The sequence below is a fragment of the Amblyomma maculatum genome, chromosome 1, assembly GCF_055883805.1.
Source record: "Amblyomma maculatum isolate TAMU_Amacu chromosome 1, ASM5588380v1, whole genome shotgun sequence".
NCBI classification, from domain to species: domain Eukaryota; kingdom Metazoa; phylum Arthropoda; class Arachnida; order Ixodida; family Ixodidae; genus Amblyomma; species Amblyomma maculatum.
Genome location: NC_139344.1, coordinates 187,814,398 through 187,841,701, shown reverse-complemented (window position 1 = coordinate 187,841,701; position 27,304 = coordinate 187,814,398). Strand labels below are relative to the sequence as shown.

At 43.5% G+C, this 27,304-nt stretch overlaps 1 protein-coding gene across 1 annotated transcript; it reads right to left on the bottom strand.

The window, feature by feature from the left end:
* Nucleotides 1-348: 348 nt before the first annotated feature.
* Dysb (dystrobrevin binding protein dysbindin) lies at nucleotides 349-25,483 on the bottom strand. The gene is made up of 9 exons (XM_084589844.1): nucleotides 25,186-25,483; nucleotides 24,766-24,804; nucleotides 24,623-24,679; nucleotides 24,461-24,521; nucleotides 23,389-23,521; nucleotides 22,746-22,901; nucleotides 20,259-20,399; nucleotides 10,908-11,021; nucleotides 349-689 (listed from the first exon to the last, which is right to left on the bottom strand). The coding sequence occupies exons 1-9, from the start codon at nucleotides 25,239-25,241 to the stop codon at nucleotides 640-642; spliced, it is 807 nt and encodes a 268-aa protein (XP_084445970.1). The 5' UTR covers nucleotides 25,242-25,483; the 3' UTR covers nucleotides 349-639.
* Nucleotides 25,484-27,304: the final 1,821 nt, after the last annotated feature.

The following is a 27,304-nucleotide window of genomic DNA, read 5'->3' as shown; positions in this document are numbered from 1 at the left end:
TGATTTTGACCACCTAAGATTCTTTAACATGCATTGACATCATACAATACATGGAAGCCTTGCTTTCCACCCCCATTGAAAAGCAGCTGCCACGGAATCCATGTCCTTGGGATCAGCAGTCGGGTGCCCTAACCACTGAGCTGCCGTGGTGGGGTTAGGGTGTATACATTTACTCCTGAATGCAAGGAACAACTGCAATGAAATGAAAAGTACTGCCCTCCATAAAACTTTTACTGTGGGTGTACATACTGATTTGAGAAATCTATGGAAATTGGAAATGCTAGTTTTGCTTTACATGAGTGACCAATTTGTTCTGGTTTACCGTAAAATGACTATAGCAGCATGACGGACATTTCACCCCTTTATTTATCTCTTGCATTGGAGCTCCGTGATCATTATATTATATAGAAACATTTTTTCTTTTTCTAAAGTGCATGCAGGCAAAGCAAGCTTAGTGCATGGACTAGAGGAATGGAACTGTTCTTGAAGTTGAAAGTTTCAGCACATGAACACTGCAAAACATGAAGGCGCAAACTGCAGTGTTATAAACTGCACTTTGTTCTGCACCCTTAGTTCCTTGTGCAAAACACTGCTTATGAAATGAATACCATAAGCATGTAAAATAAGAAAAGGTGATTGCTACTGTGCTGCTATTTCTTCAATGCTCTCTTCCACTGCTGCAGAACCATCTGTAAAAGAAGAAAATGACTGTTGACTTAAAGGGCACTTGTATTAGTGAACATGGGAGAGTGCGTTGCAGCTGAGAAATAGCATTCTGGCATTGATCTCCTGAAGTACTAATTGGCTAACGCAGAAGCGCATTGGGAAATTATGAGTACCATATTTTCCGGTTTATAAGATGCACCTTTGTATAAGACGCACCTCAATTTATTCAGGTTAGGGCAATAAGGTTTCACTATGCATGCATACTCGACCATCGCATTCTATGTGCACGTGTGAATGATAGCAAAAAAAAGAAACATAACACTTATGTGCGAAAGAACTCTCGCTCGGTGAGAGCAGAAACACTTTATTATTACTCAAAGCCTTGAAAGGCTTCATCTCGGTATGCATTCGCCGATTTCTCGTGACAGCACTCAGTCGTCCTCTTTGTGCTCATAATTACGGCGCTAATCTTCGCTGCGCGCGAGCGCTCGGCTGCACGCAGCAGGAAGTAAACACACATGCAATAGTCACCAAATAACGTTGGAAATCGTAGAGTAACTGGAAAAGAGAGCCTGCTCTATCTAGCTTGTCTTGGTAGCATGGAAATAAGGGCGAGGAGCATGGACGTCACCACCTCTTGGCATTTTGCTAGTGAGACGACTGTTCAATTCTAGACACTATAACGACTGTAAATATTGTAAACCAGGCAGCGCTACTGTTACCGTTTCACGATAAAGTTAGGTTATGAACATTGCACAAAATGAGGAAAAAAAAAAACAAAAAACAAAAACAAAAACAAAAAAAAAACAAACACAAGATGCGCCATTGTATAGGACGCACTATTGTAAATTAAAAAAAAAAAAAAAAACGCGTCTTATACATCAGAAAATACGGTAGCTTCAATTCAGCACAGGTTACATCTATTTATTCAGCTGCATGTTGCAAGGTGTTAAATAGACTCCAGCCTAGCACAATCATGATCCTACTCTAGCAGTCCGTGGGTGCTACGTTATTACCGAGCCCTCTCAGCCAGGTGCTTGCAAGTAGTACAAATTCGAAAGTGGGTTTTGTTGCTAGCAGTTCCATGATCAACTTCTGTTTTCTCATGTGTAGCTCAGCCAGCATAGAAGTGTTAACACGCTACTCTGCTTTTATTGGCATACAGGGTGGAGCACAGTCTCTTTGTGTGCTGGTTCCTATAAGCATAGAAAACTAACTAGCCCAACAACAAGCATTGCTTAAGTATATTTTATTAGCACCCGTGCAAAACATTTATGTGCAAAAAATACTCTAACTTAGCACTGTACTAGACAGTCTGTATGCTGCCATGAAAGGACTCAGCAGCAACAGTTGTCAAGACTGAAAAGGTGTGGCGCATGTAAAAAAAGTATTGCCAGCCACATAGTTTTCTAGACTGCACATTGCACCACCTTCCACTGATATTGCTTTTTTTCCCCTCAGATCGTCCAAGTAAAATTATCCCCTTGATCACTTGTCACATGATGCTGTCATTGTACAGAAATAAAAATGCACTTGCAGTATGTGGATGTGTGCAAAGTTGTTCAATATCTATACATTACCACAACCAGAAAGCTTGTGCTGTTATCACACACTGGTACTGCTGTGGATGTCACTCCTGAATGTATATGGCAACTGTGACACCAAAAGGTGTGCAGTGATGAGCCGCCAACAAACGTGCACGGTGTAAACGTTGTGACTAGTTACTGCATCTACAAGTGGCATCCAGTGTATCATAGAAGGTGGGTACTACTTGTGAAGGTATGGCAATGAAGCAACACCTACTACTACTGATCGAGGAATATTAACGAATATAGGTCGGCAACCGGTACTGGCCATGGAAGCTGTTGCATTATATTTTTACAAATGACGCAACTGAACCACACTTATAACGCTCCATTTCCCAAATGTATCCTGCACTACAAGGGTAGCGACTGGCTTCCAAATGCTCCGGTGCAAAACTGGTGATGCTAGAAGGAACGATAACCTTGCTTTGTTACTGTGTAACCCCTTCATGCCACAGTTCTGAAGAATATTTTAAAGGTGCCCTGAGCAAGTACAGTCACCACAACCAATTACCACAACTGTGTGGTGTCACTTGAAAGGCAAATGAGCATGTTTCTAAAGAAGTAGAAGCTGCCTCAAACCATAATGCATTAAATTTTTATATTTACACTACTAGTGTGGACCGCAACTTGGTGCAAAGGTTCTGTGGTCACCACTTCCCTCTAACATAATATTGTGGCTTACTTGTGTGTGTGGAGCTTGCCCTCTATCATGCAACAGACAATGTATAACATCATGTGAACATATGAAAAGGCTGCCCAGTGAAAATACTTAATTCATCAAGAAGGAGCAAAAAAATAAGCTCTCTTGCAGGGGAAAAAGAAAAAGCTGTAATGAAGGATTAAACTGTACTTAAATGAACAGAGTGAATCAAGGAGAACATTAAGCATGTAAAACCGTGTACCAAAATGCATACCAATGTTTGCCCTATGAATTGCACAAAATTGGAGGGGGCACTTTGGACCACTTAAGTGCAGTGAGGCAAAAGCCTTTAAGCGCGGTGGAAGTACCAGAAGCGGATTCGACGTGCACACCTTTCTAGGTCTTTTTCCCCACTGCGCCACCGCCTTTCTCCCATGATGTCACATTGTTGCTAGGATGCGCCATAACATCAGCAACAGCGGTCTCCATGGCAACCCCGTTGGCATGATGCTAGACAAGGAGAACTAAGATAACGTTTCTCACGTGCCCGGTGTGGCTAAGTCTGTTAACGCGCTTGGCTGGCGATCAGAGGGGTAGGAGTTCGATTTCCACTGGAGCATGATTTTTTTTTTTTTTTTTTCATAAAGGTTAAATAGTGCAGCATTCAAGGAAGCGCCAAAGGAAAGACGCAGGATGACTGACAGCTATAGTGTGACAGGTTTTGCCGATGGACCGACATTGATGAGCCATGAAAGGTTTTCGCCTTAAAAGTTAATGGGAAACATGTTTTCATTGCCACCTGCAATATTTTAAACACGAAGGCTGAAGTGACAGTGTCGAAGCACAAAACTCAAATGAAGGTGCAAAAACTGGCTTGTGGAAGAGTTATGGTTTAACAGAGGCTTCAGTAACGTTTAAAGGAAATGAGAAGGTTCTGAATTCCAGGATGAGTCTGCACTCAACCAGGCCATTGATGTATGTCCACTTGTATACTCATGTCAGTAGTTCCTTGCAGTACTACCAAAGCTGCGAAGAATGCACAGGCAATGTTATCACGCCATGAAACATCGTGTTAGTATAAAATAATGTACTTTCAAATCGAGACAATGTTTACTAATGTTACGTACACACTTCGCCCGAGTTTAGAGTGCATGGCACTTTTTCGCGAGTTAAGATATCCTTGCAAACATGGCGATTCACTTTGATGCAGAATGTCTCACTTTGGAGTGAACGCATTGTTACTGGGTTTTCCAGTACGTTCACTGGTCATACATGGTAATATCAGGCTTTTGTTTGTACTCATTCGCTGTCTGTGAGTGATTAATTTCCCTTTTTTTTTTTTTTTTACTTTGAGTGATGACGCTGTTGCTCCTAGGTCTACAGAAGGATGCCAGTTTGCTCATAGAAATGATTTCACTGCTAAAGACAAGATGGTGCCACTAGGCTGTAGCTTTCATCGCTTTGTTTTCATAGGTTGAACTAAACGTGGATGTAGAAAACAGCGAAACGTCACACAAAATGTTATTTTAAGGGTTCTTAATGGTTGTTTGTGTTTAGTACGTAGAATCTGCTCATACCCTTTTCCAGTCATATCTGCATACACCACAAGCAGACGATGAGGTACAGAGGAGCACATTTTCATGATTGGTTGAGGAGGTCTCTAGCTTCCATAGTGTGACAAGTTAGTTATGGGATGGGGTACAGGTAACAAGATGAGATTTTGAAGTCATGTGCCAGTGTGAAGACGTTAAGCAAATCATGAAATATATGATAATGAAAGTGCAGGAAATTGGACTGCAGGCTGCTCACAGCATGCCCCAGAAGCATCCAATCTGAAGCAAGCACTCCGTGATACTGTCAACTGAGGCAGCGTAAAGAAGCATACTTGAGTATGCTTCGGTCAACAGTATCTCTTGCTAGGTTAGTTGGTCTGACATTGTGTTTAACCAACGCCTCCTCTAGGAAGATGCCAGGCAGGTGCCGCGCTCGCCCATTGTCGTCGGCCTGCCATGCTGCTGCGAGCTTTGGCCACGCGGTGGCGCCCCCGTCTGACACTATCCCGCTCCGCTCTGGGTACGGCTGCTCGCTTTCCCCGTAGTGAATATGTGTGTTCTTCTCAAAAATTAACGCTGAAGAGGCATTGTTAACATAGGCGTGCGCACGGGGGGGTGGGGGGCTATCTGCCCCATCGGACCGTCAGTTGTAAATGTTTGTTTCCATACGTTTTTTTTTTTATACATGAACTACTCGCTTGTCATGTTTACTTGTGGAAATCCGATCGAGTACTCAAGGAACCGTTGTGAGCGCGCGTCGTTTTAAGCGCACGCTATTCCTTTTATGTCTCTATTACATCACGTCAAAATAAACGTTTGATTACAAATCCTCAGCTTCGCGCTGCGTTTTGGCCATAGAGATTTTGGTGGAAGGGGAGGGGGGCAGCGGCGCTGTGGCAATACGTCGCTTCCAGTTCCCCTAATGCAGAACCCTGCGCACGCACCTTGCATTAAACACAACTGGAAAACATTTGCAGCTACAATTTTAGCGACTTTTTTCAATTTCGCCATTTTCCGTTTGGGCCATAAACAAGAAGGATAAATTATGCAAAAGAAACAAATTATTTTCATGTCATGGTACAAGTTTATTGACACATACTTTCCCAAATCCATCATGGTTTGAACACCTTCTGGGACAGGAGTTCATACTTCCAAATGCATCACAGTTTGAGCACCTTCCGAGACGGGGGTTTGTGCTCGAAATTCCTCGAAACAGAGTTCCTGTCTGTAACCCCCAGAGCATAATTTGAAAATATGGGCTTCATGAACTTTTTTACTATCAGTTCAAGCAGCCGCTGCCGGTGGCTTTTATCCTCACTGCCACAGGTGAGGATGGGCACGTGCATTAGGATGCTGACGTTTCTTTCCGCAGAGACTTCTAAAGGCTTTGGGATGGACTTTCTGTGGAAAAGCACCGTGTCTGTGAACCTTTTCAACGCTATTAGTAGCTTCACCAGCTCTTGACTGGGATAGCACAGGCCTCCCCGATCTTGGTGAGCAATAAGCCCTTGAAGTGGCGTGTGTGCCTTTGCCCCTTGCATAAGTGCAATGCAATTTGCACAGGAGAGATTCTCTGATGCTGCTCTAACAAGATAACCTCCCACCAGAGCGACACTGGGCACATCGGGTGTTGGGAAATTTGGTCTTGTCGAAAGACAGTCTTCTTTAAGCCGCTCCCCTGCAATTTGCAAAAACTTCTCAGCAGTTCCCAAGTCTTCGCGGACATTCTGCTGCGTTGTGATGAGTTGCTTTGAAGAGAAAGAAGAAGAACTTTGAACATTACTTCCTTTAGATGAAGCAACAATCCCAGTTTTCAGCATCTTCTCAAGTCCACTCAATGCACTTTTCACGTCCAGTGCATCATTGCATCCCGCACTTCGGCGCAAAAGCCCAAACATTGATTCGATCGGGTCACTAGACAGTTTTCTTGTCAAAACAAACTTAAACTGTTTCACAGCCAGCATGTATCTGATGCACTGAATATTTGATTGTGTCGTGAATACCAGGGCGTGGTAAGTCTCTTTGCTGAGGAAGTTCTCAGGGAGACTTGCATTTTTGATGGTTTCCATGTAGCTGAGGAAGTCGGTCTCAAGCCATTCCAGCCGTTCGTCATCAACATTAGTGTAATGTCGAGTATCAGGATTGTTGAGGTGGATGTGCTGTTGACAATTGCTCACATCCATAAGTGTGAACCATTTTTGTATGGTCACCATGAATGTGATTGTAGGCCCCACTGAGGCAAATTCCATGTCACAGGTGTGACCTGCCTGGTCCTTCAGATAGCTGAGTGCAGCAGTAACTGGAGCAGAAAACAACTGCACGGCCGACTTCACATTCATCTTTTCAATATTTGAAGGGTACAAATGCTTCCGTGTAAGGAATCGAACTGGCCTTACAGTAGAATGCTGTTGCATCTTGTAGAGGGTCTTCAAGTGCTTGGAGGATACTTCCTTCTTCCCACCCATCTCCTTAGCCAAAAACTGTGACCTAATATTTTTAATTATATGGCTTTGATCAAATGAAAGAAAAAGTGTTTTTGAAGGATCTGATGGATGTTGGGCCTTTATCTGTGCAGTACCATTGCACAAAACGTCCATAGCTGCAACATTGATTTTATGGTTATCAGTGACAATGCGAACAACATCAAAGCCAATTTCCTGTGCCTTATTGATTACATATCGTATTGTAGAAGCAAGCTGTACTCCAGTGCACCCCTTTGTGAAGAAGTATCCAGCAGGTATCTTGTAGCGCCCGTGTAGGCCACACAGTAGAAAACACAGAAGAGAATTAGCCAACATATTCTTCTCAGACTCGGGAACGAGGTGCTTTAGGTCCGAGCTCATATCTACATTCCCAACAAACTCATCTCTTTGTTTGTGGTATTCCAATTTTTGCTTGACTCGCACCTCGTCAACCACAAGTCCACATACCTTGGCCTGAGGTGTTTCCAGCATTTGTAGCTCTGTTTCTAAACGACAGCGGACCAATTCTGTGAAGCCAGCTTCTCCAGAAAGAGTCCCTATGTACTTCCGAAGAGTATTTCTGCATGGCAGGTGAAGCAGCCCTTCGCCTCTCATGTACTCGTAGGACTTCGCAGACAAATTTCTGAGCACTATGCAATGCCTGATAGTAGCTTCCGACCACTGTGGCTTCTTAGCCCGGTAGTTCCTTACTTGATCGAGCAGCAATACTGCTTTGGCATTTCCTTGCTCGGCATCACCAACAACTTCCATGAATGCGCTAATGTGGCACTGTTCCTTGAGCTTTCGAAGCACTTCTTTGTAGGCGTCAACAGTTTTCCTTAAGCTGTCAGTTTTCTTCCTTAATGCACGCTGTTTTTCTCGCCATCTCTCCCTCTCGATGTAAAAGCTCGATGGCTGCTCATTCCTCGTCTGCGTGCCGAAAGACCGCCTCGCATACGATCTCGGCATGCCGACTCTGTCAGAGCCCGTAGTAGCATGAAGCTCGAAAGCGTCGGCACTGGGCGATGTGCTGCTGGTTTCATTCTCACTGTCACAGCTGGGTGAAATCATTACCCCCCCTCTCGTGAAAGTCAATCGGAGCACTTGCCTTGTAGTTCGGTGACACAATTACCCCCCTCTCGTGAAAGTCAATCGGAGCACTTGCCTCGCAGTTCGGTGACACAAGAGGTCCCCCATGACCCGTTGAAGCGTCATTGATGTTGCAGCTCTTGCAGCTCATATTCCCGGACGGTTCCCGTTTGCTTTTTATAATGCTGGCGTTGCTTCTTGCGGTTGCCGCAGGCTTCACCATATAGGATGGGTAGCCAGGAAACACGCTTGGCACAACTCCGGGCTTTAGCTGCCGATTCTTGCAGTTTTTCTTGAAATCGTCCGCTTGAAAGTGCAAACTGCACACCACAGAGTAGTTCGACGTCGTATTTGGCAGCCAATCTTTCCTCGAGATTACCTTTAGCCATTGTTCACGTGCAGCACTGTCGGCTGGTATTTCGTGAAAAGAAACGCCTGGGGGCTTTTTCCTTTGACTGGATGTACACAGTGGCACACAACAGTACCGCATGGCTGCAGGAGTTCATCTACACAACTGTCAAACGTCGTCGATCAAGCATCAGCACCAAAAAAAGACAAAGCGTACGCGCCGAAAGCGTGCACAGCAACTAGGGCTGATCCGATCGTGTCCGCGGTGCCGCGGTAGTGTCAGACGACAGCGCCTCTCGTGGCCGCTTCAGCAGCGCGGGAGAGTGAAACAGGAGAGGGTTCGGCAGGCAGACCACCGCTCATGCGACTGGCATCTTCCTAGAGGAGGCGTTGGTTTAACCAAAGGAAAAAACAGCGCTAAATATTTGACAGAACACACAGAAAGACACACAGAACACACAGGCAGTGCCTGTCCCGTTCGTCTTTCTGTGTGTTCTAATATTTAGCGCTGTTTTTTCCTTTGGTTAAACACATTGAGTATGCTTGCACGGTCTGGGACCCGAAATCCTTTTACTGACATTCAAAAGCTAGAAATGGTTCAGAATTTGGCTGTTCACTTTGTTTTTAATAACTATGAGCAATATTTTAGTGTAACGAGCGCAGAAAAAGCTTTGGATTGGAACACACTTCAATAACGTAGGAAAGTTCTGCGTTTAAAATTATTTCATAATATATTTCATTTAAGAACTGGAATAGACAGAACCAAATATACAGTCAACCCTAATTATGTGTCTCTGTGGGGAGATCAGTTGAATACAGATGCCAGACTGGCCTTTTTAGAATGTCTTTTTTACTCAAAATGATTTCGGAATAGAACAAGCTGCCCGAGGAAGTAGTGTCCATATTATCAAATGATTCATTTTCATCCATGATGTGACATTTTTTTGCGTATAATAATTCCATGTTCTTTCTATCTCAATGTTATCTTTTTTTGTAGCCACCTGCACGCACGGTGGAATTTGTATACCTTTATTTTTCAACTCCCTCACTGTAATGCCAGACAATGTCGCTGTGGGTATGATGATAAATAAATAAATAACAATTGATCTTATTCCAGGATGTTAACTGATCAAGAGTACCTGAAAACATGCACCCTGCACAGTGAATAGGTTCTGTATAAGCGGATTTTCAAATGTGAGTTGGAGAGTAGCAGCAGCCTACTGTATGTCTATGGAGTAAGAATATAGAGAATACCATGTAAACGACTCTGAAGGGAATAGAGGTACATAAATGTTTATTCCTGGATTCCAAGAGAAGGAAAGCGTAGCAGGGGGTGGCAGAAAGTTAGGTGGGCGGATAAGGTTAAGAAGTTCGCAGGGGTCAAGTGGATGCAGCCAGCACAGAACCGGGTTAAGTGGAGAAATATGGGAGAGGCCTTCGCCCTGCAGTGCGTATAGTCAGGCTGACGATGATGAAATGTTTATTTGGCTGTTTTCCTCAATATCAATTTGCTCCAATAATACTTCTTTATTTTAGCCTCCAAATCACCCCTACTTATTTTTCTGAAGCAAGCAGCCAAAAGTGCTCTGTACGTGGTTTTTAATGTTGTATGTTTGCCCCGCAGTGGTAGTGCAGCAGTAAGGGCACTCGAATGCTGCACCCAAGAATGTGTGATTGAATCCCGGCCGCAGTGGCCGCTTTTTGGTGGAGGCTTAAAGCAAGGCGCAATGGCTGTGCAATGTCAGTGCACGGTCAAGAACCCCAGGTGGTCGAAATTTCCCGAGTCTTTCACTATGGCGTCTCTCATAGCCTGAGTTGCTTTGGGGCATTAGACTCCACATACCAATCACTGTTGTATATTCAATTTGAAACAAAGCTATTGAAAGACATCTGCTTTCGTTGCAAGCATTTCTGTATTTTTCTTTTAATGCTGCAGACCAGCAGAGGAGACTAAAACAACAATAGACAAGCATAATCGTAGTGCATATATGGCATAAACTGCATGAGAAACCAAGGGCATCAGTCACTGAATTAAACATATATAATGAAGCTCTTAATAAGTGCTCCTATAAGAACAAAATTAGACACTGAGGACAACTCCATCCAACTTTTGTTATCTATAAAAAGTGATTATGAGGCTGTTTCTGGTTATGTCTATGTTTGAAAGGTAGCAAAAGGTGCATTTATTGCCAAGGAACTTGGGCATGCAAATCTTCACGATAGTGATAGATAACTAAAGCTTGTGACATTAGGACCAAAATAATTTCATGATCACTCTGTGAAAGTGAATGGTGGTGTAGCCAAGCCTCTGAAATCCATAAGCAAGAAAGCTATCTCGATGCACTGCAGTTTACTTGCAGAATGGCAGGCGATGGTAGTGCCTGCATTTCATTCCTTGGCCTTTTCTAGCTTATAAACGCTTTGTCCTACCTAGCGTATTTCTCATTACCACATGGTCAACTCCTAGCCTGCCTTTAATGCGGGCAATTTCTGTTCTGGAAAAAAGAAAACACTACGCCATGTTTCTGTAAGCACTACTAACAGGGGAAGCCAGGACACAAACCTGTAGTAGAGATTACGTCCGCCAAAAACTCGTCCAGTGCTTCGCGCTCTTCATCATTTCCTTCCAGGTCTATATCTTCCAAGTCAACTCGTGCGTCATGAACGGCCTCGATTCCTGCACAAGAGAGCAAATGTATTGCAGCCTTTACATGAACAATTTACTGTTGTTGCAGCACATATATGCAGCGCTGCTGCCATTCCCGCTCACATGCAGTCTTATGAATCTGATCTTGGGCTGTAATGTTAATGCCCCAATGGAAACGCCAAGTTCATCATACTGTGGTTCAAACTACCCCTCACACATGAGGAAAAGCTTCATGAATAAACTGAATGCACTCAAGCATAGACTGAGACACAGCCTGCAAAAAGACGTACAGTACTCTCCCACAAATATGAAAATTCCTCCCAACAGATGCAGACATGGAAAGAAAGGGCTTCCTTAACAAGTTCGTGCTAATTCTTATAAAAAAAAAAAAGAGAGAGAGAAAACGTCAATGACACCACCAAGTGATCCATGCCAGCACAGCCAGTTACACATGTTCCAGTGAATAAAAGGATTTTAAATACACTAAACCAAGCCCTTCACATACTACAGCCGCATTAACTCATATGTAATAAAATTTTTTTACATGTAGCAAAAGTGAAAAGTCACCTTTCACATTATAACTAAAACAAAATGATTAAGTAACAATAATTTTTTTCCTGTCTGCACAGGCAGAAGTTACCTTTGTGTTACAATCTATCATGGCTGCACTGCACTTGGGTAAATATAGTAGAGCCCCAGTGTTACATTTTTCACAGGACTGGAGAAAGAAAGTAACAGCTGGAAAATGTGGTAGTTGAATTACGATACATGGAAACATTGTACATTGTTATGATTTTTTTCTTTAAGGCGGAAGCCTTACTACCTCCATTATGAGAAAACCTGGCAGCGTGAACTCATAGATGGTCCTAAAAATCATGAGCATGTTTCTGGTAGGTGATAGTTGGCAGGTGACATGGCTGGGCACCAATTGGCATGACGTACCAAAATCACATGTCTGGGCGAATTTGCAGGAGCTGCCAATATGGGCAGTACATTTAAAATGGGAATCGAACCCACCAGGAACCTACAATCCCAAGCCAGGTGCACTACTCCTAGGCCACAGTGCTAGAAGTACTTTAGGAGATATGATGGCGCCTCTGGAGGAGAGACAGATTTGTTCTTATCTCCCTTGTCCGCCTCGAGATGGCACTAGATTGAGTTGGGCTGACGTTCCAACTCTCCATTGATCACGATGATGGTGTGAGAACTCTATGTGCCGTATAATGCGATCGCATCGATCATGTGCTGTTGGGGAGGCATATTGTTCTAATTGTATTCAGTCTTCATCACCCTCATTTTTATTTTTCCACTTGCCCAATGCCTCCCACTTGATTTTATGAGGCTGGATATTATGTATCTATATATTTAATATTTCAATTTATAGTTTAGTGAAGCTGCAGGCAAGCTGGGAGATTCAACACAGTGGAAATTAGGCGAGTAAAATGGCAGAGTCTAGTAGGGCTGGGCAAGATACTTCGAAAAAGTATCTTCGATACCAATACTCGATACCCTGAAAAATTGTATTTCTGATGCCGATACAAGATACAGAAGCGAAATCGAGTTTTGATAGAGATACTCTGTACTGTATCGTCGAAACTTTGATACATCACTGAAATCCTAACATAATAAAGGTGGTAATACAATTAGCGGCATTACGAAATTTTACCGTGCTTTCTGGAATTTTGAGAACATTCCTATATCGTAGTTTTTCTGAAAGGGCTTAACGAATACGCGAGCACAGAGTTATTGTTTGGCCAGCTGTTCTTCTCAGAACTTCACATTGGATTGAAGTCATGGTTACATTTAAGCGATTGCTTCCACAAGCAGCCTAGCGAAATATTTCTTTAAACCAATGCTCTTCATGCGAACTGACCTGTGAGGACTTGGCTATACATACAAGTACAAAGGTGCATCCTGTGTGCGTTTGGCGAAACGAAGCAGTTATATGCAATTAGTGTGATAACAAACTTTTGAAGCTCTGCATAGTGTTAAAAGCTAGAAGGAAAACAAGAAAAATAAAATGGCTGAACGTTTAGTCCAGAAAAAGCGCTATGTGGGCGTGCTAAAAGCGACTTAAATGAGAAAAGCCTCTCTACATACGCACACGAGCATACCGCAGCGTTGTATTAGATGAAGATGAAGAGTGAATCATAGCCACGTTGACTCAAGCATCTTGGAGGTAGATAGGAAATTTGAGGTTCAGTAGCGTCGCTGGAGAACTATGGCTCGGTATAGATATAAGATAGAAGTATCTTTCTTTAACAGAAAGTGGCTAATATGATGTCAATCAATTCGCATATCAAAAATTAGTTTTTTTTTTTTTTTTTTAAGATATAGAGATATCATTACAAGTTTTATTCAAGGCTTGCTCAAATGTTTTTCACAAAAGAAAATTGGTTTGACAACGCATAATTTTTTATTCGAACTGTGCTGGAAAATTGCATTTATGGCTTTCATGTTGTGCATGTTACTACGTCCGACAGCACACTGAGGGCACTGCTTGATGAAAATCAAACGTTGCAGAGACGGGAAGGGGGGGGGGGGGGGGGGGGGATGGCAAAGAGTGGGAAGAGCGAGTACAGCAGTGTGCGTGATCCGTACTGCGTGTTCGCCTTGCGTTTCCGCTTTGTTCATATCTCTCTCTGTGTCTGTTAATGGCTTAGCAGCTTCGTGGAACGCACTTTGTGCACAAGAGTAAAGCACCTCGTGAGCACCTTCTTACCATTGCCTCTTTCAGTTTTAAAGAAAGGGAATCTGGGAATGTGGCTGACGCTGAAGGGCCGGGGCATTTGAAAAGAACTCAGGCAGTACTACAAGCCGAGCTGTCTCAGGGCTTGTACTACTGTCTGAGTGAGCGTCATCAACCCAAAGTCTCACAGCGGTTTTAATATTTGAAGTTTTCTTTAGTATCGAGTATCTTAAAAATACACGCTACTTTAAAAATGTATTTTCGATACCGATACTCCGATACTTTCATTTTCAGCACACGATACATAATACCGATACACAAAATGTATCTGAAGATAGTATCGAAGATACATGTATCTTCGATACTGCCCATGACTGGAGTCGAGCATAGGCACATGATTTATTTTCGTGGATGCCAGCGAAGCAGAGCAATCATCAGTAATGCTAGCACATCTTAACAAGTGACAATCTATAGACGGAGTGACATGCTGTGTTGACTAGAATTCTTAGCAAGATATTTACAGCAACAGAACAATGAAGGCAACGATGTATTGTAAAAGCACTTCATCCCGCAGGCCACCAAATAGTGTGAATATTTTACAAACATTGGCATGCAGGACGGCCTAATTACCATAAGGATGAACAAGTAGGCAAAATGACATGTAATGCAAGGTAGAAATCAACATTTTTATGCAGGGAACATGTAATGAGCTTCCGGATCCCATGTCTGGTAAGAAGCTCGATTCAAAGTGTTCCTCGCAGATGTAGCCAGACCGCTTGCATAGTATAACGTGTCGCCAAGCTTTTGAGCGGTCCTCATATCTTGGAGCAGTGAATAGGGACGCCCTCTGAGAGCATATCCTGTAACCGGAGTTACATGGAGGAATGAAATACCTTCTCCCCTGCCATCACTTATCCATCATGCAACGATCGGTGACAATAATCGTTTCTCCGTGCGACGATTTTAGTGAAGAAGACGAGCGACGGCGAACGTCAACCACAGCACTATGTTACGTTACAAAGTGCTTGTGGCTTATGGACCCATGACATGGGAATTGTTTGTGCTGTGAGCGCATTAGTTAACTTCCGCGCCTTGGGGTCCCAGCCTCGCCGAGAGCACAATGCTCTCATTGGTAGAAAACACGCCTTTCTTGGACATTTTGACATGTTTATGAGGCTCGCAAAGAGCGATCATTGCCTTTCCATTTCCCCGCACTGAAACTCAAGAGGTGGCTTCGGCTTGGACACCCATGGCACTTTCCCTGGAACCCACGGCTGGGTCAAGTGACCGCGGTGTTCAAAATGCGGCCGGCAATGGTCAATGGGAGTCTTCCTCCAGCAGCGGAAAAGAACGGCTGCTCGGGAAGCCAGGAATATCAAGAGCCTGAGGCCCTCTCTATTTCTTTTGGATTGTACAATCAAAATAAAGTTAGCTGGGGTTTTAGTTAAACCCGGTAGGTTGCGTAAGCGAAGCCGACGTAGCTTCTCTTTCTGTTCTTTCTTCTTTTTGCTTCTGCGGCGTGGCGTGGCTACCGACTGGGTTTATTCGACGGCTTGAAGAGGGGCCCCCCATCTGCGGTCGCTCTAAAAGTCACACGTGGCTACCGGCCGGGTTTATGCGACGGGCTGAAACCTGGCGTAGTATTGCTTACGCAATAAAAACCCCTTTTAAACAACCTCCACTGAGTCCGCAGCCCATACCTCAAAACAACATGTGAGCAACGCACGCAGAGATGTAATGCGGCGGCTGGACGCGGCAGGCCCGAATCAAATAGGCGCCCTCTCATGGTTTGCTGTAAAGTTTGTTCCAATGTTCGCCACGGTGGCTGTATGGTGAAGGCAGACTTTATATTCGGCAGCATACGTCATGGTCCTCACCTCAAGCATGGCATGACATGGCCGTGCTGAATTATTTTGTTCCCTGTGAGGACGACCTGCTTCTCTGAAATTCGCAAGGTTTCGTGGCTTACACCTGTATGGGCCAGTTTTGGTCTGGCAGTCCTGCTGGGCATATCCATTGCCAGCGCACTTCTTATAGACTGTTTTCACGTGAGCACTGCCACATTACCGCTTGGCTGCAGCACCGGCCAGAGCGAGGAGGAAAGGACACGGTGCTGTTTTCTTCCTTGGCTGTGAAAATAGTCTATATTAAAAAAAAAAAGCAGAGAAGGACTGTGTATACAGTATACTCTATCTAATCACTTCCTTGCAATGCTGTCAAAGCTAGGAGACTTCTTCAGCCAATCATGAAAGTGTGTTAAATATGCTCCTCTGCACCAAGTCGTCTGTATGTCGTCTGCTCGTGGAATATGCAAATACAGTTGCAAAAGAGTTAAATGGAGGCTGTCTGCGTACCAAACCTTCAAAGAACACAGGGAAGTTTGCGAATAGTTTGATTCAAAATAGCATTTCGTGAGTGCGCACTTTAAAGCATGTTCTCCCATATGCTTATATGGCCATTTTATAGTAGCACTACATTCTAAAGTGCCCAAAAGGTCCCCTCTGTACACATCGCAGTTTTGCTAGAGCTGTAAGGAATCACTGAGAAAGAATATAAGATTAAAGTGCCCACTGTGAAAACAGCATGTATGCTGCAACTATAAATTTTTTCCTCCTAAGAGCGCTGTGAGAGGATATGGAAAACCAAAATCAGACAATAGAGGTACACCATGCCTTAGCCAAGTAAAAGGAGTATTCAAACTAATATGAGCCAAATGCAGATGGTAAATGGGTGGCTAACTAGGTTTTCATGCGTGTCAAGAAGCCAGATGTGCATCAACTGTTTTATGTGCTATGCTGGACTCTGAGCAAACTACCGGAGACCTTTCGCTACTGTCTTGCAATGCAGGTAAATTAATATGAAAGGAAAGGTGACCAGCAGCGTCAAAGGAATCAAGATATGAGCTACAAATGCTGCATAAGACGCACGACTAAAGTGGAGGTTCTCAAGACTGGATTCTATGGACTGTTTAGGTTCCTTGCAGAGCTACCAGCACCGAACTCCGTAGGCAGCTCAATTGCCACTTTTCTGGCACCCAGTTAAGCACCCGATTCTGGTACTCACTTCGTTCTGGGCCTAATCGTATTGTAAGGGCTTTATTGATGCTTTTTTTTTTTTTAATGTAATTTAGGTGGAAAGATGTAGAAGCCATGAAAAGTAAAGCCCCTTAGAGCCCTTGAAAAGCTGGAAGGTGCTCCTGAAGCTAAATATTGAGAATTTCTGCATTAAAGGCCCACTGTCCACCCTCCGGTCGAAAATATTTTCTTCCCCAGTGACTGTGAGACTTCGCCCCTGGAACGCAAGGCCGCAAAATATTTTTGAAAAGAGTAACTAATAACGCAGTTACAGCCACCGCAATCACCCGATTCTATCCTGCCTCTCTCCTTCCGTTCCCTCGCAAAGGTTTTTCATTCTCCTGCCCGAGGTCGTCTAGCCTCCGCAATACAAATTCCCCTTCCTCCTCCGCGTTTGGCGGGAGGTGGGGCGTGGCTCTCCGCAAGCGCGAAAAAAAAAAAAAAAAAAATGGTTGAGGGAGCGCGCGCCGCTGGATTCAGTCTGGCCGTGGCGAGGGAAAAGCGCGCTGCGAGCGGTAGACACCCATCCTTCTCCCGTCAGTCAGCGAGACGGACCAATGGACGTCGTTCGCGGTATGTACGTCATTATCGGGGCCCGTCGGGCCAGCGCAGGAAACAGTGAAGCTGGCTTCTCAAAGGAGAGCATGAGGGAGCTTTGAATTGTATTTTCGATGCTTTGCGGCGCGCGTGTCGCTGTAGAATTTTGCACAGACTATCTCCGGTACCTGATCGAAACACTGGGCTCCTTTTCTTAAAAGGGCCTTCCCTGGACAGTGGCCCTTTAAAGAATTCATGGTACTGCTCAAGTGGGTGCTTACAGAGGGGGTGCATGTTACATGGGAAAAGATTTGTCGGTATGCCAGAAACATACAAGTCTGCGATACAACAACAAAACATTGTAGCCACAAGCTGTGGATAACCTCATTAAGAATGGGCAACATGGATTTGTAATATCATTAACAGGAAATGGTATAATGATATTGGCATTCTCAGCGCTTAGTAAGAGATGCGTAGTGCAAATCTGCCTCCAAGTTGGTTGAAGGCAACACAATGTGCTGTGAGCAACACAAGATAATCAATGTGCCTATTCAGAATAAAATGGTGCAATTATCCTGCATCGCATCTATACAAGCAAAGTGTAATTTTTAGATAATAATTACTGCAACAATAGTTCCACGATTTTTGTGGTAGCTCACATCCATATTGCAAAATATTCCCAGTCTCTAATCGATAGCATGTGTATAACACTGCTTCTTTCTCAATTTTCGTTATGATGCATTTGCTCATTTTACAAAAGGACCTCGTTTAAATCTAGACACTGTATCTTTTAAGCTGCAAGTGACATTGAAAAGCGGATGACAGAAGCAAAAGGCCTCGGAGCTAATCTGTACAACTGCATCTCATACAAAGTAGCCTTTGATTGTTCGTGCTCATACTGCAATAGTAATGGAAGAGTGCCTGTAGCTGCAGCAAGATTCATGCCACCAATAAGTCTGCTTGACACCTGCGCTGCTTCAGTGCACCATAAGTCGCCGATGAAGTGTAGAGCCCTGCTTTGGCTGGTGTGTCACTTTTCCTTGTGTAGCAAACATGAGCTGTGAAAATGGTAGCATGGGGGCAGCAAGGCAACATTTGTAACTTATCATGTGGGGATGCTGCGACAAAAGTGACGTAACAGACGAGTTTGTATTTCATCAGTTTCTATGAGAGCTAGGATGGGACTGGCCAAAGAAAACATAGAAGCTGGGAATGCAAAAGCGGGCTTGTACAGTATATATTTCAGGTGCATGAAAGCTTGACAGGCAATGCAGTAGTTTATAGTAAACATTCTCTTTGCTCCCTCATGATGTACACCACAAATTTATGGCCAGGCCATAAATTTATGGTGTACACCATACATGAAGGGACTAAAGCAGACATGAAATTGAAGCTGCCATTTCAAGTTGTAATATTTTAGCTACCGTGACCATTTTTATGACCTGCAGTTGTACCACAATGGGAAAACAAATTTATACCACTGATACGTAACTCAACAAGAATTTTTAGTGCTCGTGAGCTAACTTACAATAAATGGAAGTGACAGAAGCTAAATATGCATTACCATCAGCACCAGATTAAGTCAATCTTGCAGCATTCTCAGCAACTTCTGTGTATGGGCACATGGCATTAACACACTCCTAATAGCAAACACCAGCTACAAAACAGAGATGCCTTAAAGGAGGATGTATGAAATAAAAATGGCCAAATTTGGTTAAAATTTTGATGCTTCAATTTTCTTTATATAACCTTCGGATCTTCATTCACCCTATGGCGAAAATTTGTAGTGAAACATGAGGTGTAAAATTAGAAAACAGCAGCTTTTCATGAGTGGTCATTAAAAATTGAGCAAATTCAGGCTCCCGATGGTTCCAGCGTATTGCAAATTCTGTAGATTTTCGATGACAAAGCACCATCTTAATACCACCATAAAAAGAAAAAAAAAGAATGATCAGACCAGCTCAAAGAAGCCTACAAATGGTAAAAGATTAGCGGGTGCCTTAGTGTGTGCAAACAATGGTCAGTGGCGTGTCAAAAACGAACCATCAAATATGACCAACTGCAAATCTGTTCCCCTGCAAAGTAAGTACTACCAAAATAAAGATATAGAAGTTTAACGTTTTATTGGGGTCCATTCTGACATAAAAAAAGCAGTGCGAATAAAGTTACCTGAAGGCAAAATGAACGAGTGACAGGAAAGAGCACTCTTTCCTGTCACTTTTTTCATATCAAAATAAAGATGTGCTCTGCTTTTAGTTGTTGGGACATCCTGGTTGCCCAGAACAAAAGGCCTAGGGAGGCTTTCAGTGATAAGTAAACTATGCATTTAGCAGAACTTGGGCAATATTATTTATTTATGTTTCTCCACTTCACGCATGAACCCCTCCCCCTTCGTGGCTGAGCGGTTAGGGTGCTTGACTGCTGAACGCAAAGACATGAATTCAATCGTGGTCGTGGTGGCTGTTTTTCGATTCGATGAAGGCCAGAAGCAAGGCATTTTTAACATGCTACAATGGCGATGATACTGGTGGCAGCGCTGTCTTTCAAAGAGAAATCTCTTTCAGCTGCTATTCTTTTATTGCCCTCTGTAGTGCTTATTTTTTTTTACTCCCAGCAAACACCTTTGGTGCAGTTGGTTAGCTGCATTCACTTCTACAAGTGCATAAACACCAGTACACAGTGCTTGTGCATTGTTCCGCCATCGAAATGCAGCTGCCACACCTGAAGTTGAAGCCACGAACTCGCGTTTGGCTAAACACCCAAGCCACTCGGCCATTTTACCGGATTATGTACCAATCGGGCAAGTGGCTGTGCAAACGTGTTGTTAAACATAAAGGATACAACAAGGAAACAGCAGTGGATGGTAAAAGAACAAGTTTGGGCATGAACAAACAAGGAGGTAAATGACATATTCTTTCTTGAACCATGCATGCAAGTTCCTGTGCATGTTCCTGATAGTGCACTTACGATGCAGCGTCCCTTGCTCCTTGTATGCCTCTAGGTCCCGGCGAAAGACTTCACCAAAAGTCTCCTGTCGCTCTCGCAGCACCTCCCTCTCTTGCTCCTCGAGCTGCCGCAGCAGCGTTTGGTGGTCCTCTTCCAGTTTTTCTAAACAACAAAGCAGAAGATGAAGTTTTCTAACATGCCATTCAGAAATTGTCATACTTTATTGTAATCGTAGACCACTGACATCACAGGTGAATGGCCTCTTTAAGATTTATGCTCAGTAAGACCCTAGAACAACTCGTTTTTGAGCAACACAATTTTAATGCTGAACTCCATGCAGATGTTAGTCAACGAACATGCATACATTATTGTCATTGAACTAACACATGAATACTGTCCTTGTATTGCGAGCTAGAATTAGGAAAGATTCAGACAAAGCTTTAAGAGAGATCATTTTCACTAACTGGGTTCCCTTTGCCAGTGCCACACTGTGGGGAAAAAAAAAGTGCATTATTAGATTTATCTTGACTGCATGTGGCTCTTTAATTCACATAGAATATTTTTTTTTCCTCATTAAAATATGGCTACCGTGATGGAATCAAACCTGGGACTTTGTGCTCAGTAACCAAATGCTACAGCCACCCAGTTACCAAATAGTTACTACATTAATCTGAATGCAACACATTTTTTGACAACAGAAGATAGAAATCACAGTTTTCTATTCTGTGCCAGAAAAGTAACTCTTGTGTTACAATTACAGCTGCACTACATTTAGAAAAATATAGCACCTACATTTGATTTAACACCCTCCCCCTCCCACCCTCTTTCTTCTCACAAAAGTTAATTATCAATAAATTAGATAAGAAACAGTTAAATTTTAAAATGGAATGTAGCTTAAAGAGATGCTGCAGTGCAGGGCTCAAGGACAGTCTATGGCTTAGCATGTTCCGCATGAAACACCAGTGAACAATCAGAGCACAGCAACACCGAAACGCATCTTGCAACGTCAGTAAAATGTTTGCGTTGATTTAAACACAATCAAAATATATAGTGGTTGCAGGCAAGGTTGAACATAGTACCCATGCTGAACAGCAGAAAATCTTAGCCAGCACATCAAAACAGATCAATGAAATTTTCTCTGCATTGATCGAACTGTGGCAATATCATCAGCATCCAAATATTAACCTAGTCAATAAAGGTTGTACGTAGATCAACAAGAAACACATTTGCTGAAAGGTATTGCTCCACTGTTGCTGAAACAATCACATGCGTTACTGATAGACAGGGTAGGCATAGAACTAACTAACTTGCTTTATGAATGGGTGTCGTTACAGAGTAGCAGCTATTTGGCCATACTGGCTCATGGGTAGCACGCATGCAGACGAGTGATGTGATAAATGAAAGTATGACTTAACAAAACCCCAGCAGCAACACTGCCATGATTAATGCTCGAAAGCAGCAGATATGCTATGATAACCAAGCCCTACCTCTTGCAGCTATGTACAGTCTTTGTCAAAAGTGTAGAGTCCAGGGGGTCTGCTTCTGAGCCACTTGGTGCGGCTTGCATAGGCGTGCGCAGAGGGGGGGCAGGGGAGGGCGGCCGCCCCCACAAATCCTCAAAGGTGGCCGCCAAGTCTGCCCCATACCTTCACTCTGTCAGACCTGTAGCGTCGTTTCTAAAAGTGCAGTATTTGGCCATACAGATTTTTCACTATACTGGCGGCCGAGGACTCGTGCTGTTGCGTTCCATGCCACCCTATCCTCCGGAAAGCCGGGGACTCAATTAAGGATCCGTTGTGAGAAGCGAGTTGTCGAGTACTCAATTTTCAATTCTTCATCCCTGGCGAAGCTTGTATTGTTTTTTTATACACAGAATACTTTGTATCTGTTGCTATTCCATCACATCACAATAAATGTTTTATAACTATTCATCATCTTCGCACTGTGTTTTGGCTGTAGGGACCATGGGGGGGGGGGGGGGGGGGGGCACCACGGTGAAACTTGGCTTCTCCTAATGCGAACCCTGCGCACGCTTATGGCGGCTTGCAATGCATTTCCAGTGTTCTGAATCTCTTGATGGTAACAAGATTTTTTGTCCTACCATCTCCAATGGGAAGGACCTCCACTAATGCTAAATGAGCACCACTAAATGACTCAGAAGCTGACCCTGTGGGCTCTACACTTTTGACAAAGGCTGTACATAACATAAAGGCTGTACACAACCACCACTGGGTTCTCGCAGCTTTGTGTAGAAAATAGTAACCACATGATGTGTGCTGCACGCCAGCCATATTGAACGTGATGGTACATTGCTTTACATCGCAGAACTAATGGCCTTTTCAGGAGCTTCATAACTTTAAGTCCATTGAAGGCTTCTTAGAACTTGGGGAAATTAAAATATGGGGTTGCATTCTATTCTCAAGTTAATACAATACAATGGAACTGCAATTCGCCTTCTGGCATAGCCAGTAACAGGAAATCAAAGAAATTAATAAGCTAGGCAAATACCTTTGAGACTTTCAAAGTGCCCTTTCTTCTTTTCACCATACAATGCAAGCTTGAAGCGTTCATCTAGTTGCTTTTCCTGCAGAGCTTGTGTCTCAATGACATCCTCCAAGCTCACCAGGCGTAGTTCAACTTCTTCAAACATGCCTTCCAATTCTCCTGTGTGACAAAACAACAAGAAAAGCAGTCAACAGGAAGTCAAGCATACACTCTTGCCCTTAAGCATCAGTGACGACATGCTGTGCAGCCTTCCTCTGCAGAGTGCTTACACGAAAAGTAATACCTCACCAGGCACATATTACTGCTTTTAGCACCACTGACGTAGTTCTGTCTAGATAACTGCTTATGATTATTGAAAAGTTGTTTTGATAATAATAAAAAAAATGCAACAAAGACCCGTACGCTGATTGGCTGCCATATAATGCAACATTGTGGACTGGTTGATACACTGAACTTTTCAACAAAATTGCAATAAGCGAGAAATGGGATGCTGAAGTATGCTATGCCACCATATAATGGCACAGCGCAGCCAGTTTGCTGATTTTAGCAGCCGGTGGTGGCAACATCTGTATTTCGTTGTTTGCCTTTGTTATAGTTTGCACCTAACGGTGCACTTTGCCCACATTTCTACTGTTTTGAATAGTACCTATGGTATTCATGAGGTCTTGGACACCCTGCTGGAGCTTGGGCAGCTGTGCTAGCTGCAGGTTGAGCTGCTGCACACTGACCAGTTGCTGGTGGCAATACGACTGCAACCCTGTAATCAGGGCATCCACCTCCTGTGCAAGAGAAAGGCTGTGGAATGGCAGAACAGCACTTGGCAGCTAGCCTCTGCTGTGCAGTGCAATCGCTTGAGTGCTAACAGTACACTTATATCATTATTGCTGATTACCATGTGTAAAATGCACCAGTTCAGTTTCATCTAAAGAACCTGCTCTTATCATGACAAAGTACTGAACACTATGCAGATGTGTACAGCGAAATAATACTGATGTCACTGATGCAGTATATTTATAAGTGACATCAAGACATACTGTTTCTAGCCAATGAAGCAATGCACTAAGTGAAGCTATGTGTGATCTTACTGCTAAATAAGTAAAAGCTAATTTTAATAATGCTGTGCACTGCACAGGAGAATTCCTTTGGTCATAACAATAGCAACCATAGTCTGTGAACTGTTTCAGAATGTGGAGCCCTGATCATTCTGCAGTGAAGTTCGCCTTCCTGAAGGGTTATTCGGAGATTCTCAACACTTCCTGTAGGTCAGAAATGAAACTAGAAATTTTAACACTCTGTGGTGATAAAAATGGGTAATGACAGTGCTTTTGCTTTCTCTGTGAAACTTTACAGCTTTAAAAAAAAAACAAAAAACAAAAAAAAAAAACGACTGTGACATATTGTTTACATTGCTTCTGGTGATATCAGCTATGAACTTCAGACCATGAAATTTATATTCAAGGTGCACAAATCTGTGCAGCTTTACAAAAAAAAACTTGTGCATTGACAAATAAAACTTTCAAAAGCAATTCTTTCACAACTGCTGGTGGTAATTAAAGCAAACAAATTCCAGCACTAACTCAAAGCAACAACTGCATTTGCTATGGCCACATATTTTAATCAATAGCTCAGTTAAGCATATCCCCTTTCAAGCACAGCACTACATCAGAAATTGTTGGAGTAAAACATCAAACGGTAATTATGCGGAAAAATTGAAATACCTCCGCTCTCTTTGCATTGCCTTCATTTTGACTGTGCAGCTCTTCCCACTTAGACTGGTAGCTGAAATGCAAGTAAGGACGGTGTTACGATCTTCTGAAGTGACTAAAAACGGAAGGGTCGGGACACTAGATGCCCTGCTTCCAAACAGGAAGCATACTCACTAATGTAAGAAATCAGCTCCAGCATTTAAAAGCCTTTTTTCGCATTCCTGTTGGGATCTGCGTGGAAACGTGGGCGTTTTGGAGAATTAAACAATCACGTAGCACCTACATAACGAAAGTAGGAACCATATGCTACTACTTACTTTGGCAGCGAAGTATCGCCAAGGCTCAGGTTCCGAAGACTGGAAGAGAATTTTAAAGGCGTTGTCAACAGCGCCTTGTGAGGAACAGAAGTTTCACTTTCTCATCATTACTGGCCTCTGTTACTCTTATTTTTGTATCTTACTTCTTCATTCGACAATATTACTGGCCTCTGTTATTCTTATTTTTGTATCTTACTTCTTCATTCGACAATGAGCTTACATTGCTTAGTCAATGAAGTAAGATACAAAAAAAAAAAAAAAAAAGAGAAATCAGTAATCTGAAATGTTCTACCCGCTACGCTGACGGCAAAATAAAAGTAGATTAAATAACATATCTCTGAAATCGCGCGACGCTTGTCAAAGAATAACATCTCTGGCACTGCCAAGCGGCCGGGCCTCGTACAGATGGGCATTACCAACCTGAAACTGAAGTCTTGCTGAACGCTGTATAACTTGTCCCTTAAATTTTCCAGCATGATCAAAAGAAGACATGGAAGCTTCAGGATTTAGTAGTTGTCAAAGATGGCATGTGCAAACGCAGCATCATTTCACGGATCTAGCAAACTAAAAAATATCGTCGCTGCCGACGGGTAGTAGGAGGGCCACCGGACCACCACTCAGCCCTGCAGGGCTGCAGGCAGCAGCTGCAGCAGCTGACACACTCGGCAAGGTTACCCACAGCTAGCACAGCCTCACGACGCGCGTTTAACGGACACACCGATGCTAGCGCCGCTTTTCTGCTACCATTTTTTTTTTTTTTTTTTTTGGTGTGTGTTCATTGTTGCTTGACGTTTTGAATAAGCAGTCAAAAACAAAATTTCTGCACTGAAACTTCATCCTGCTCGAATATAATAAAAGAAGGCACGGAAAAAAGAAAACAGAGAGAGATGGCAATAGGCAACAAGCACATTTGTTGACTTGAGTAGCTTCTAATTATCGTGCTGTCATATGATGCGCGCTGTGAGTGGCGAGAACAGAGGCGGCGGGAGGGGATAGGGGGGCGAGAATGATAGAATTCATCCTCATCCCCATAGCCACCATATCCCCATCCCAGGCGTCTCTCACAGCCCGAGTCGCTTTCGTTAAACCCTATAAAGCAAACAAAATCAATCATTCTCCTCCTAGTACAGTACGTCCTAGCAGTGCTTACGTGCTGCGCGCTGATGCAGCGCACGCGCCTGCGTTAGCGGGTCGCGCAACAAGCCACCATGTCGAAGAAAAAAAAGAGCGCATTGAAAAAAAAAAAAAAGAGAAAAAAAAAAGGAGTGAAAATTAGTTTTTAGGTCGGAAAGGAAAGGCGCAGTATTTGCCGCACTTCTCGGTGAACACCAGTAGGCTGAACTACATCGTAAGAGAAGGGAGGAAGATAGATGAAAGCGGTGCCATAGTTGAGGGCTGCGGAATAATTTCGACCACCTGAGCATCTTTAACGTGTACTAGCAGAGAAGTGGGACAACTGCTCCTTTCCCCTCTTAAAAATTACTGCCTCTTCCGCAATTAAGGGTAGATGTAAGCATGAAATGGTTACGGTAGGATGTAGATGGTACTAGCCACGATCTTGAAATGGGTGTAGTGTACAGCACAGCACACCGCGAGCGTTTCGATCTGTCGACAAGGCAGCACGCTCAGGCGTTCTCGTAGGTTTTTCTTACCGCGTCGAAGCGATTGGGTGCAGTTGCGGTCCGTGGTGAGCGGCCGCGTAATTATGAGTTGTCAGCAGGGGCGAGGACCTAGACAACACGGCAACTCTCAAGGATGTCCCGTTTAAGTCCCCACCTCCCACATCCTAACAGGGTAATCCGCAGTATGTTCCCGCGACTTCCCTTCTGGGATATGTTCTAACCTCCAAAAGAGGATATCCGTGGGATTTTCCGTTTACTTCTCTTAGGACCATATGCTAAATACATTCCGGGGCAGTTGTCTGGCGTCATGCACCACATCGCACGAAAGCGAGGGAACGACAGCTGCACAATTTCGCTACTAATGCCAAAAACAAAAGGCATACTGTTCGTTAAGTATAGCTAAAATAATTGGCGCCATTCATGCTATGATGCTCAACAATTGCTAACTAAAGTTTCTGTTGCGCTTCCCCAATATAGTCTATTGTAAGGGATTGCAACTGCGGTTTTCAGTGCGTTTTCAGAACATATAAGCAGCATATGTAAGCCCATAACTGCATCGGTTGAAACATGGAAACTGGCTGCTTTGGAAAATATATAAAAGGCCACGCAATATGCAGCATTACTTGCAGCCTACCACGATATGAGGGGTAAGGTTCAATACGAATCATAAGTGGGCAAAAAAGGCATATGTTGTGATAATTGACCGCTGCACCCAACTAGCGTGGCGCCCAACCCCTTCGAAGCGCGCAAAACAGGCCTAACTCATCGTTTTGTTTTTATTGTCAACAAAGAAATGAGGGTGCCTAATTAACATAGCGTTATATGTGACCATAGTTAATTGTACTGAGAATAAAATAAATAACTATTCGAGGCTGAGGCTGATAAAACTTTATTCACAATAAGTGGGAGGAATAGGG